The sequence below is a fragment of the Nicotiana attenuata genome, chromosome 2 (genome assembly GCF_001879085.1).
Source record: "Nicotiana attenuata strain UT chromosome 2, NIATTr2, whole genome shotgun sequence".
In the NCBI taxonomy this organism is placed as follows: domain Eukaryota; kingdom Viridiplantae; phylum Streptophyta; class Magnoliopsida; order Solanales; family Solanaceae; genus Nicotiana; species Nicotiana attenuata.
The window spans coordinates 53084312-53098391 of NC_031990.1; the positions used below are offsets into that span (position 1 = coordinate 53084312).

At 38.8% G+C, this 14080-nt stretch overlaps 3 protein-coding genes across 3 annotated transcripts; all 3 read right to left on the reverse strand.

Moving 5' to 3' along the window:
* LOC109219749 lies at positions 66 to 2397 on the reverse strand. Its single transcript, XM_019384224.1, has 4 exons — positions 1620 to 2397; positions 1296 to 1526; positions 810 to 1195; positions 66 to 395 (listed from the first exon to the last, which is right to left on the reverse strand). Exons 1-4 carry the CDS (start codon positions 2395 to 2397, stop codon positions 66 to 68), a joined length of 1725 nt encoding a protein of 574 aa, XP_019239769.1.
* LOC109210123 (vacuolar iron transporter homolog 1-like) lies at positions 9092 to 11341 on the reverse strand. The gene is made up of 2 exons (XM_019373491.1): positions 10605 to 11341; positions 9092 to 10138 (listed from the first exon to the last, which is right to left on the reverse strand). The coding sequence occupies exon 2, from the start codon at positions 9998 to 10000 to the stop codon at positions 9272 to 9274; it is 729 nt and encodes a 242-aa protein (XP_019229036.1). The 5' UTR covers positions 10001 to 10138; positions 10605 to 11341; the 3' UTR covers positions 9092 to 9271.
* LOC109210128 lies at positions 11503 to 12820 on the reverse strand. Its single transcript, XM_019373501.1, has 3 exons — positions 12344 to 12820; positions 12139 to 12255; positions 11503 to 11811 (listed from the first exon to the last, which is right to left on the reverse strand). The coding sequence occupies exons 1-3, from the start codon at positions 12671 to 12673 to the stop codon at positions 11734 to 11736; spliced, it is 525 nt and encodes a 174-aa protein (XP_019229046.1). The 5' UTR covers positions 12674 to 12820; the 3' UTR covers positions 11503 to 11733.

The window sequence follows — 14080 nt, forward strand, 5'->3', positions numbered from 1 at the left end:
TAAAAGACTACATGCATGCTACTGAAGAGGACTCTGTGTTCCAAGTCCAATAGCCTGTAACCCTTCTAATGTGCTGCATATCCCAATAGAACAGATCTTACAGCCCTTGGCTCAAACTTGTCATGCTTGATCAAGTTTGTTGCAAAGCATATACATCCTAGCACTCTCAAATGGGAAAGAGAAGGTTGTTTCCCATGTAGCATTTCATAAGGGGATTTACCTACAAGAATTGAGGAGGGAATCCTGTTGATAATGCAGAATGTTGTGTCAATGCAATGGCCCCAGTATCGAACAGGCAAATGTCCCTGAAATCTAATAGCTCTGGCCATCTCAAGTATGTGCCTATGTCTTCGTTCAACTACCCCATTTTGTTGATGAGTGTATAGGCAATAACTCTGATGTACAATGCCATGCAATTGAAATAAGTCCTTGCAGGAATGATTAAAAAACTCTCCTCCATTATCTGACCTAAACACCTTAATAAGTTTACCATATTGTGTCTTGACCAAAGCAATAAAGTTTTTGAGTAAAAACACTACATCAGATTTTAGTCGCATAAGAAACACCCAAGTTCATCTAGTGCAATCATCCACCAAAGTAAGAAAAAATCTCATGCCATTATGAGTAGTAACTTTATAAGGACCCCAAACATCCATGTGTATCAAGTCAAAACTAGATAAGCTTTTACTCTTACTAAGTGGAAATGGTATTCTAGTCTGTCTTGCTAGTGGACATATCTCACACTTATTCAATTGATTGTTATAAGAAAAATTGGTATTATTCAGTAGGCTAGGAATTTTCCTAAGAACTTGCATTGGAACATGTCCTGTTCGTTTATGGCATAAGTCTGCACCTGCTCCACTAGTTGCTGCAAAGGCTCGATTCACTTTTCCTCCAACTGATGTAGACAAAACATATAGTCCTTCCTCCTCCTTACCAATCCCCTTCACCTTCCCAGACAAGAGGTCCCGAAATACAAAACATTGTGGAAAGAATGTGACACAGCATTTCAAGTCCTTTGTCATATTAGATACTGACAAAAGATTGAACTTGAAAGCTGGAACACAAAGAACATCCTTAAGAGTATCACCTCCTGTGAGTTGGCATTCTCCCATGTGTGAAATTGTGGCTGAATCTCCTGTAGGCAATTGAACTTGTCCTGTGCTTCCTACTGATTGTTTATTATGCAGTAAGTCTTTAGAACCAGTCATATGAATTCGTAGCACCAGTATCTACAATCCATTTGCAAAGTACCATATTTTCACATAATTCTACATTGCCACAAAAGCATTTACCTGCCATGTGAGCATTGGCATATCCAACAGAATTCTTGTTCAATAGTTGTAATAGTTGATTGTACTGGTCTTGTGTGAAGAACTGGGCTGGAACTGTTGCATTGCTTATCTGTTGATTAGACATTTGTGTGGTCTGAGGTTGTTCACTCAATAAGGCAGCATTTGCTTTTCCCTTTGGCTTGAAATCTGGAGGATAACCCACGATCTTGTAGCATTTATCCTTCAAATGTCCTGTTTTATTACAAAAATCACATATCATTAGTTTATAGCAATCTTTTCGAGTATGTCCTTTTAGGTGACAAAAGTCACATTCCAAACTATAACTTCTTTGTTTGTTTCCTGATTGTGCAGTAAATAGAGCAGTAGGCTCAATGTTCCCTGCATTTCCATAATTGTTACCGGTGATCATGCGCCTGCTTTCATCTTGAACTACCATGGCATATGCTTTATTGATAGACGGCAAGGTAGGCATTAAGAGGATCTGACTTCTAGCTTGTTCAAAGCTATCACTTAATCCCATGAGAAATTGTAACAGATGTTGATATTCTAACCGCTCAACATACTCTATTGCTGGAGGTGGTGGCAAAATAGAATCATACTCTGCCCACAGATCTCTGAGCTTTGTAAAGTACGTAGAAACAGAACAAATTCCTTGAGTCATTGTGAATATCTCCTTGTGCAGATAGTATAATCTCGATCCATTTACTTTATCAAAACGTTCCTTGAACGCAGCCCACACTGTACGAGCATTAGATGATAAAAGTACTCCAGTTATCAAATCCATACTAACATTGCTCATTAACCATGAGGTCACAATCGCGTTGCATCGATTCCACTGGTGTGCTAGATCAGATCCAAAATCCTCTTTTGAAGTCGATCCATCGACTAGACACAGTTTATTTTTTCCTAACAAAGCTACCTTCATGGCCCGACTCCAGAGAGTATAATTCTCCATTCCAGTTAGTATAAGCCCTACCGACATGGATCCAGGACCGTCGGAAGGATGTAGATATAGCGGGTGATTATGATCGAGAATCGTGGATCCTCTGGTTGTGTTGACTCTGTCATTTACAGTACTGCTTGATTCATCAGAGATCGCCATCAATTATGTCAAATCGAAGTGCCAAAAATTGCAATTGCACAAAATTAGGGTTCTGAAGAGAACAGAAATGAGCGAATTCCTTCGAATTTTCCTTAATTGCTAAAAAATTCCTTAGAATCACTCGATCAATTGCTCTGATACCACGTTAAATTCTCATGATTGAGCTGAATGAATGATCGAATTCAGAGAAGAGAAGAAGCACTTTGAGTGAAGAAGAACAGAGAATGAAATTTTCTTCTTCGATATTTCTGAGTTACAATGTACAGTGCTATTTAACTACTTTCTACAGTGACCAACTAACTAGTGTCAACTCATGTACAACTGTACAATTATCAGACTAATGGACTAACTACAGTTATAATGACCTAACTATGGTTAAGTTAAGAGCACATGTGAACTAAGGCACTGCTTGCGTGGATATTTCCTTTACACCAACTAGTCATCTTTAAATGTTGTGTTTTTCAATTTAATAACAGTTGGATCGAGTTGAAATTTGATCATGAAGCTCGCTTAAGATAATATCTTTGATACGAATGGTGGCGGTCGTGTTTTTGGAGATCTATAGATGTAGATTTAAAGTAGTGAATAGTAACACTGTTTGACCTTTACTTTGGGGGACTTTTGCAACTCTCCGTTGATACAATGACGCTTTTATTTTTTATCGATATTTGTTTGTGCTTGAGTTTGCTTGTTATCCCTTAAATTCAATTATTATAAAAAAAAATACCTATTATTCAAATAGATCGGAAAGACTTTGAAAAGATATTTATTCAGTTAAGATTGAGTATCTTCCATTATTCTCTTCACAAGAAATATAATGTAAATTTTTTTTAAAAAAAAGAAAGGCAGAATACATTAACAGCCCCCTAAACTAGTCCATATTTTTCATTTAGGCACTTGAACTGAGACAGTGACCAATTGAACACCTAAACTCAGGTGGAAGTGTACCTATTAGACACTCATTGCTTACATGTCATAGCACGTGTTTCACACCCAAAGTTAGGTGCGTGAATGGATGAAAATTTTAACGTTCCCAAACAAATCAAATCTTTGTGATTGCCAAAATCTGAAAAATTAAAGGAAAGCGAAGTGGTAAAATAGATGATAAATAAGAAAAGTTTTTTGGCTGGAACCCAATCTATCCCGCAAGATCCGCTTTCCTGCAAGACACAATCAATGCAAACAGAGAAATTAAAAAAAAAGGAACATGATAAACAACAAGAATCGGCCAAACACTTAGTCCCGGGTTCATAAGCAAGTTTTACCGCATAACTTGACCCAACAACGAGTGATAAGTTCTTAGGAGATGCATATTATGTTCTTGCCATTCATTAGAAAATAATTGAAGCAAGTTTTAAGAAAGACATCGATGGTGGATAAGTAATAAAATCTCTGGGAACTGTGTTATAATAATTTAAATTTTTCTAGTCGAAAAAAAGTGTTCGCCGGAGTGATAGTTTTTTCCGACCAAAATCTTCTCCTACTTTTCTTTAGCTCTTTGTCCTAGCCAACATCCGACGGCCCTCCTCCCATATGGCTAATGGTTCTTTTTAGATAAAAACGCGAAAATGATAAAAGTTCAGAAGAATTAGAGGGGATGAATAGTGATGTATTTTATCTTAGAGAGAGTAGGGAACAGATGGGGAGATAGAGAGAAAAGTGGGGATGTATTTGTATTGGTCATAATCTGAACGCTGCAGTCGGCCTACCCGAGATCCCGTCCAAGCGACGAGATAGTCGAAGACGACATGCTTTGAACCAAAACCCCATACTCACAATACCCGCCGTGACAAGGAACGATACTCAGGGAACGACGAAAGCGGACGTGGTAAGCAAGTGTATCGACCCATAGTGAGGGTTCCATAACTATATATAGGGGAGGAGTCTTTCATAAAAGGGGGCTTTTTTTCTCTCTCTTCCCTCTCCTCTGTAATCTTCTTAGCAAAAAGAAGGAAAAGTCATCTTCCATGGAGGATGAAAAACAATCATCTCCATCGATTAACAAAAGAAGAAATGACAAACATCAATAAGATTGATCACTCCTATCTCATCTTATGCATTATTTTCTGATTTGTTTATGGATCTGGAGGTTATTATGCTTGACTAAGATTTACCTGTTCATTCTTCTCTAATTGATTTAGCCAAAAAGATCTCGATAATTTTTGGTCTAACAATTTGGCGCCGTCTGTGGGGATTTCTTAGTGAAAACTTCCTAGTCTCCTCCAGATCAAAAGCCGGAAACATGATCACCCACCGAGAGGATCGGTAAGCGAATCTCACACGCCAACCTAGATCATGATGCTATATACGAGCAAAAGGTTCAACCAACATCATCCCCCGCACGCCGGGCAGCCCATGAACCAGTCAAAACAAGCATAGCCCGCATAAGGCACAAAAAGGAAGGGAAAGAGAACCGAATATAGTTACCAAACTCAGAAAACACCATCCCTGTCAACTACCGAAGCACCAAGCAGAGCAAGTAACGCCACCGATCCACCTTCGTTCACCAACTCATCAGATCGGGATAAGGAGGATATCATCCTAACCCACCTTCTATTGGTTGCCCGAACAAGAACACAAGCGCAGCACAGGCGAGCAAGCAAGGAAACATCCCAACTGAAGAATGGGAAATTATTACGGAACTACTTAAATATCGTCCACCAGACGAACCCGACGCCTCGTAAGTGATACCCTTCAAATGATACTTCCTCTCCCTCACCAAAAAAGTGTCCCAAGAAAGCCTTTATGGGGACTTAAAGATCGGGCCGACGAGGGGGAACCCCCCGAGGTCAAAGCGTAATTCATCGTCCCATCCACCAATGACATCTCAAGACCGGAAAATGAAAAGGTTAGACAGGAAAACTCCAATATGTGTGTGAAACGAGTGTGAGAAAAGAAGCAGCGTTTCCTGCTCTCCGATATCACGCTCCACGACGCAAGCAAAATTAAGCAAACTAGGACTCCCCTAAGAAACGCAGAAGCTAAGCAAAAATAGGACTCCCTTCTTTTTTGGTTCTAGTTATGATATTTTATGCCATAGTTTTCTTGGTTCAATTCTTGCTTCCGTTGCTGCAGGTTTTAAACATTGTCCTGTTAGAGGCTTATAGTTGTGAATCTTAGCTTGCTTATGGTTAACTGCATTTCCTATTCGGGGAAGTAACCTACATGGAAAACGCATGTTGTTTGTCAATAATATCTTGTCCAGCTAGCGGATGTGCATGGTTATAATCTCACTTTCGCTGCTGATTCGATTTGCCATCTTTTTTAGTCGTGCTCAGGCTACGACTTGCTTTTATGGCTTAGCAACTTTATATGGACGTACTTGATTGTTATTGGTACAGATTCTAGAAAAAGAGATTCAGCCAGTAATATGTAAAGCTTTGGAAGAGATATCATCTGAAAAGCGGTATCAGGAGAAGTGCCTATTATTGTTTTCTCATGCTTTACAGTTCTACGAAGAAAACAAGTCACAAGGGCAAGTAAGCCCAATATTCTCCAGTAAAAACAAAATCGAGTACGACGGCATTCAACCCGACATATCCGAACAGTACGGCGACCTGCGGTTCTCCAAAATCCGATAGTGAAACGACGGGTTAATATTTCGACGAAAGCTCGAAATCACACCCTTAAGGCCAAGGGCCTCCGCCAAAAAGCAGATTTCGACCGCGATCGAACAACGACGGGTTAATATTTTGACGAAAGATCGAAATCACACCCTTAAGGCCAAGGGCCTCCGCCAAAAAGCAGAGTTCGACCTTGATCGAACAACGACGGGTTAATATTTCGACGAAAGCTCGAAATCACACCCTTAAGGCCAAGGGCCTTTGCCAAAAAGCAGAGTTCGACCTCGATCGAATAACGACGGGTTAATATTTCGACGAAAGCTCGAAATCACACCCTTAAGGCCAAGGGCCTTTGCCAAAAAGCAGAGTTCGACCTCGATCGAATAACGACGGGTTAATATTTCGACGAAAGCTCGAAATCACATCCTTAAGGCCAAGGGACTCCGCCAAAAAGAATAGTTCGACCTCGATCGAACAACGACGGGTTAATATTTCGATGAAAGCTCGAAATCACGCCCTTAAGGCCAAAGGCCTCTGCCAAAAAGCAGAGTTCGACCTCGATCGAACAACGACGGGTTAATATTTCGACGAAAGCTTGAAATCACACCCTCAAGGCCAAGGGCCTCCGCCAAAAAGTAGAGTTCGACCTTGATCGAAAAACGACGGGTTAATATTTGGACGAAAGCTCGAAATCACACCCTTAAGGCGAAGGGCCTCAACCAAAAAGCAGAGTTCGACCTCGATCGAACAACGACGGGTTAATATTTTGACGAAAGCTCAAAATCACACCCTTAAGGCGAAGGGCCTCCGCCAAAAAGCAGAGTTCGACCTCGATCGAACAACGACGGGTTAATATTTCGACGAATGCTCGAAATCACACCCTTAAGGCCAAGGGCCTCTGCCAAAAAGCAGAGTTCGACCTCGATCGAACAATAACGGGTTAATATTTCGACGAGAGATCAAAATAACACCCTTAAGGCCAAGGGCCTCCGCCAAAAAGAAGAGTTCGACCTCGATCGAACAACGACGGGTTAATATTTCGGCGAACGCTCGAAATGACACCCTTAAGGCCAAGGGCCTCCGCCAAAAAGAAGAGTTCGACCTCGATCGAACAACACCAGGTTTATATTTCGACGAAAGCTCGAAATAACACCCTTAGGGCCAAGGGCCTCCGTCAAAAAGAAGAGTTCGACCTCGATTGAACAACGACGGGTCAACATTTCGACGAGAATTCGAGATGATACCCCTAAGACCAAAAGCCATCGCCGAAGAAAACTGGGACTCGCAACGGGATGATACTTTGATATAAGCTCGAAAATAAAATTCCTACGGCTAAGGCCGCTATTAGAAAAGGAATCCCATACCATTCGGACGTTGATGGATTAGCATATCGACACAAGGTGACAAGCACCGTCCCGTCGGCTAAAGCCGTCACCAAGGCTCTACTCAACCCGAGTGACCTTGAAGTCCCCTTGGACACACTTTTGACATAATTTAGACCTAAGGAGGCTAAGGAGACCGGGGATTCGACCTAAGGAGTCAAGAACACACTGGGAGCAAGGCGGAGAATTTTTCTACGAGTTTTTCACTTCCTTCTTCCTATTTCCATTATTGGTTATGAATTCTAGTATTGTATTTTTGCATACTATTATGAATAGCTAATTCGTTTTCTAGGGTTTTAATGGAATCTTTTGTAGGATAAATTCTTGTTATGTTTTTATATAATTGAGCCGTTGGATTTCTCTACTTGTTCAACTACGTGTTTGTTGTTGTTGATTGAATGGCCATCAATTGACTGTGCCTATTTAGTGTGTACTGCTCGAGAGAGAGTACATGTTTAGGTTGTTGTTGAACAACGTCACTCCTAACGTATGTGAGAAATCAATACATTGGGTTTAAAGGTAGGTTTAGAAATAACAAAGCCTTGACGTGGTCATAATGAGCGGTTAGATAAAGCGAACTAGCGTAGTTTGAGAGAATATGTCTAGTAAATTGTTGTAGTTGCTCGAGAGAGAATTACGGCACCTAAAGTGCTCACGATTAGTAGAGAATACATTGGCGAAATTGTAGGGAACATATCTAGAAGGATTCCGACAATTGGGAAAATCATAACTCTAGACTTCCTTAATTTAGTCTCCAACCCTTTGTCTCGTTAGTTGATAATTTTTCCGTTTTGTAGTATTTGGTAGTTAATTAGTTAGAAATATAAATCTCAATCTTTATAATTTAGAAAATTGTTCAAACTTGTCTTCTTAGTGATATTAAACAGATATAGCTAAGCCTTAATTCTCTGTGGGATTCGCCTCCGGACTTTTAGACCGGATTATATTTGCAGCGACCGCTTATCCTTTTTAGGACTAGAGTTGGGCGTGATCACTCCTCCCCGCTTGCTTGAGCCAACAGTGCTTACTTGGAACTCGTCCATGAAGTAAAATAGCAATTATGGATATGTTTCCCAAGAAATACTTAAAATCCCTATATGAACACGTCTGTCCAAGAACCTCTTTTCCTTTTGGCAAGAGCTCCTTTTTACAGTATTATCTCTTGGTAAAGGTGTCTACTCTTACCTATATATATTGAAAGGGGAAGAGGGAATATTATGGACTAAAAGTTAGTTGTTTCATCTTGATTGGATTGAAATTCTTAGATCAAAAGCTCAACGTCCAAGGAGATATCTAGAGATCCATTTATGTGCAAAGGGTTTCTGAATTTTATATACAACTTGTTTGCTCTTTTTGTGAAAATAAAATATGTGCTCTTATACAAAGTCCACCGGTTATGTTCAAATGTCAAATGTCAGTTGAACAATACCATCAGAGTCATAATGTATGAATCCTTGAAGGAAACTATGAAAAACTTTAAAATTACTATTACAGAGCCTAATAATATTTGGACCACCCTGTCTCATCCAACGTTAAGAACCTTTTAGATTGAACACAGCATCTCTGGCAACCAACTCTGACAAACTTCATGGTGCAATTACATTATGCGTGACTTAATAATTTAATGCTTTGACTAAAAGTCCCCTATCTCCCTTTTTAGTTGCTTAAATCCCATACAGAGTTTTAATCTCTCCTCTGTGGATTAGATTGTGAGATTTATAATACTCTAACCCTTTTAACCAAATTATAGAGTTAAGCAGTTGGAAGGACACAATAGAATATCAAAATGAAAACATGAGGTGTTTTACCGTCCTTGCTAAGCATCTCAAGAAGTGAACCCTCGAACTATTTCCCCTCTAAAATAGACACAAAGTCTAGGTTGTAAATTGATGATAATTAACATGCTATGTGATTTATTAATCATCATTATCACTCTTTGTATGTATCTTTGTCAAAGGGCTTGAGTAAACCATATGTGATAGCCATTGAAATCCACCCTCCAAGTAAAACTCTCATAGCAGATATCTTTACTGATGAACCACCAAGATAAGCCCCAATTCCCCCAAATAAACACAAAGCCAAAGATGCTACAATCACCATCACAGCAATCCTGATTCTGTTTTCACTCACCACTAGAGCTGGCACCATAGGAACAAAGGCTCCAAACAGAAAAGCCAGGGATGATGCTGCTGCAGCCTTCAATGGATTAGGCAGTGGCTCTAATTTTCTGATATTTTCCAGTTTTGACTCCTCCCTCATCGTTCGTTTTGCATCAATTTCCATAACTTTTATCATAGGAGATCTTGCAGGTGTCAAAGCAATATGGTGCTGTATTTGCACAGGTGATTCATATAGCAGCTTTCCACCTTGTCTTGAAGTCGCCAATATATTGATGTTGGTGGCATCTCCGCCCTTGGTTTCTGCAATAGTTGGACTGCTGCAAGCTATCTGAATCTTCGTTTTGTATCCACCATCATCTCCTTTTAACTCGTTCTCCAACCTACAGTTGTCAGAAATGGACTTAGCAATGTCTCGTTGAGCAGATACAGAGACAAACTCTCCGACAGCCATGCTACAGGCACCTGCAAAAGCTCCAGCAACTCCAGAAAGTACCATAGACCGTTGATCTTGATCTTTAGCTGCACCAACACCGAGCATCAAGGATGTAGTGGAAAGCAATCCATCGTTTGCTCCTAAGATTGCTGCTCGAAGCCATTGAGCTCGCTCTAGTTTCTTTGAAGTTTTCTCTTCCTCAGTTGCATGGATCTCTTTCTTGGCACAAGTACTCTCAATTGACTGAGGAGAATCCATGATTTAATGAATATGGAGTGTGGCTTTTAGCTATAGGCACATTCATAATGCGTGGAAGCAATATGTAGGAACTCAGTTCATAAAGGATAAATATTGAGATCCAGGAATCATAGTTACTTAGGTGGCACCGTGGAAAAAACAAAGCTGATACGTTAAAACCCAGAAGAACCAACATAAGCCCATACGTAGGTGTTCTTCTGAATGCTTTACTTATGCCAAGAAGGAGAACATCAAACTATACAAACAACAATCAACTGCAAATAAATATAAGTGTATTGTTTCTTGCTCCAATTAGAGACAATCAGAGCATCAGTTTGTCTTGTTTTAGATGGCACTTCATCCAAACCAAATTATAAGATTCATTCTATCCAATTAGCCTCTTTATCAATATGTAGAGAAAAGCAATGTATAGTGATGTAGATGGATTCTTTTCACAGTATGGCATCCTCACCTGGGGCGCCGTATAGTAGCTTAGTCTGTGGGGAAAAGAGTAAGACCCCCCTTAGATCCCTGCCCCTGCAATTAAGGCACGCAGGAAAGGAGCCGCTTGATGGCTGCCTCATGCAAACTAACTTCTGATCTGACGGGAATCTACTATGCATATCTGCCACATACTTAAGCACAAACGTTGGCAAACTGTTACTTGGAAAAGATGCACTTCAGGAAAATGTTTCTGATAGACTAATGGTTACAGTGCAGTCATCCTATTCTCTTCAAACAAAAGAACTCAACTCCTGTAAATGTCATCTTTTCAGTTGAAGTAGTCCCTATCATAAAAGTAAGACCTTCATTACTCCGGCATTTAAATTTTTTAACCCCTTATATCAAATCCAGCATCAAAAGCAGTTCATCCAGACATTGACTACTTTAGGAGAAATCAAAGAAGCTCATTGTAAGAAATTACTTTGTACGTTTTATCTGGAATAAACAACACTTGAAACAGAGAGAAAAGGAGAAACTAACATGGAGAACTTAGTCCTGCTCGTTAACTTAACTTTTTCCATTCTCATCACAGAACTGCCATTACAAGATTTGACATCACAGATCATACTGCTCACTTCCATCCCTTCCAAGAGCCAATTAGTTTGAGAGCAAGTACTATGCATTTTTTCAAAATTCTATTTATTGGAGTAAAACTTAAAGAAATACTCTGTGAAAGTGAAAGCTTCATGCTCCTTAAGTCTGTTTAGTGATGGACTAGATAGAAAGTTAGTGATTTACCAAGGTCGATAAGTTAAGAGTTAATAAGCAAAACTAGACTGGCAGATAACTTACATAAGTTGAGCCAAATGTTCAGCCAGTAGCTTCTCTAACCACAAGCTGGTAAACTGATTTATCCAAACAAGAGATGGAAATAGTAACATGATCCAAGACTTTTAGACAAGTAGTCAATACAAAATTGATAATTCGGAATGGCAAGTATTTAGAAGACAGGATTTTGTACACTTATGTCGCCTAGAAAGATCAACTCAAGAAAATGTCCATTTGACATAATGATGTTTTTGGCAACAACCACCAAAGACATCTGAAAAATGCATTTTAGCTGCTGCACATATCACCTAAAAATCGCACATAAGACGTTACATATACCCATCCCTGCGGTCTTGCTCCTCTGCTTCCTTGTTAGCAACTTCAACAGATTTGAACCAAAGGTATGCCTGGATAACATTCTAGTCAGCTAAAATGAACACAGAAAAATCCACCTTTATTGTTTTGCCAGAAGTAGTAATTTTGATCCATAATGTAACTAACAAAACAAAGACCAATCATTAAGAAACTTTTTCATTGGTTCCTCAGTCTTATTAAAGAAGTTGTTTGCCTATAATTTAAACATAAGGAGTAGTTACCATTATGTACAAGTGTGTTAAAGACAGAACTAGGCAAAAGTCCAAATTTGCATAGTATTAGTTTCATTATTCAAAATAATTCAACTTAACAAAAACTGAAGGAACACATGGATAGAGAAGAAAACTTTATCTACTTACAGAAGTGGGAATGCCTGTGAAAGCAAAGAACCCAAGCACAGGAGCATAAAACACACTATCTGAGCCCAAAACTCCAAATACAGGTTTCTGATTCACGTACTCAAAAACAGAACCAATCTGCACTCATAACTCAATAAAAAAACCCATCAAAAATTAAAAGATCAATTTTTTTTCCAAAAAAAAAAGTTCAAGATAAACAATTCACCGCGGCAATTGCAGTGACAGCAGATGCAAGCAAATAAACAATGAAAGGAACTTGAAAGGTTGAAGAATCTTTCTGGGATTCATTTTTAGCCCAAGGTGGTGGCTCATCTGAATCGGGTTTAGCCCATGTGGGTACTGATGGGTCTTTTTCTTCTTCAGTAGCAGCAACAATTCCAAGCTTACGACTTGCAACTGAATTTCTGTTTCTCTTGAAATAACCAGAGGAAGAGAGTGGAATTGAACTGGGTAGACATGGGTTGATTGTTCTTGAGGAATGGATAATAAGCGAAGGGGAATTGCAGAGAGATGAAGAAGATAATAATGTCAACATTTTTTTTCTTGATGTGTAGGCAGAAGAGATAATTATGGCTTACAGTGTAGTTTACAAGGCATTGTCAATTGTGTGGGACTGTTGCTGTGTATTTTCATGGTCGAATACTGGGAATAAGAGATAGAGTTCACTCAAAAAAATCTCTCCTTTTTCCTGAAAATAAAATTGTATTTTCAAGAAAAAAACTACTGGTAGGGACCGACATATTGGGAAAAAGAAAATGTCTATGCGCATGTGAAATATGTTCATATTTTATAAAACATTTCATATGGTTTCAAATTGATATTAATGTAGGGATTTTTACCTACTTATATTACATATGAAATTTATTTACTCTCTTTAATTAAGTTTTAATTTAATTATATGGTCATATACAATTTACCAATCATATACAAATGTTATAAAATAAAGACTGTAAAGTAAAGAAATCGAAGACAAGTATAGAGAGAGATTGATATATTATTTAACTTCAAACTGTTGTACATAATGAACTGAAATCTCTTCTATTTATAGAAGAAAGGAAGCTGATGTGTAAGCTGCTACTGCAAGCTGTCGTGTAACCTGCTACTGCAAGCTGCTGTATAAGCTGTTTGTAAGCTCCTACGCAAGTTGATGTGTAAGCTTCTTGTAAGTTGTTATTGTGCCAGCTATAGATAATCTTCTACACGAGTAATATTCATCCACAATGGAGTGCCAAAATGATAAGCTTCTTCAGGAGGCTTATTTCCAATAGAGTACTAAATAGATAAATATATTTACGGGAGAGTCCAATATAGGTAAGCTTCTTCGGGAAGCTTATTTATAACAGAGTACTAAATGGACATCCACAATATAATATATTTATAACACTGCCCCTTGGATGTTCATTAAAAAATAATGCGCCTTATTAAAACCACACTAGAAAAAACCCCATGGGAAACATTCTAGTGAAGGAAAAAGAGTACACATATCTAGTAATACGCATTGCTAGCTGCCTCATTAAAAACCTTATAAAGAAAACCCCATGGGAAAAGACCTTAGTAAGGAAAAAAAAAGTACATCGCGTATTTTACTCCCCCTAATGAAAACTTTATTTCAAATATTTAAGTCTCCGCATTCCAATCTTGTATATTATCTTCTCAAAAGTTAAAGTTGGTAAAGATTTAGTGAATAAATCTGTTGGATTGTCATTGAACGGATTTGTTGCACATCGATATTACCATTCTTCTGGAGATCATGTGTGAAGAATAACTTTGGTAAAATGTGTTTCGCTCTATCTCCTTTTATGAATCCTCCCTTTAATTGGGCTATGCATGCAGCATTGTCTTCGTATAATATTGTGGTTTTTTTTTTATCACATTCCAACCCACATTTTTCTTGAATAAAATGAATCACTGATCTCAACCATACGCATTCCCTACTTACTTC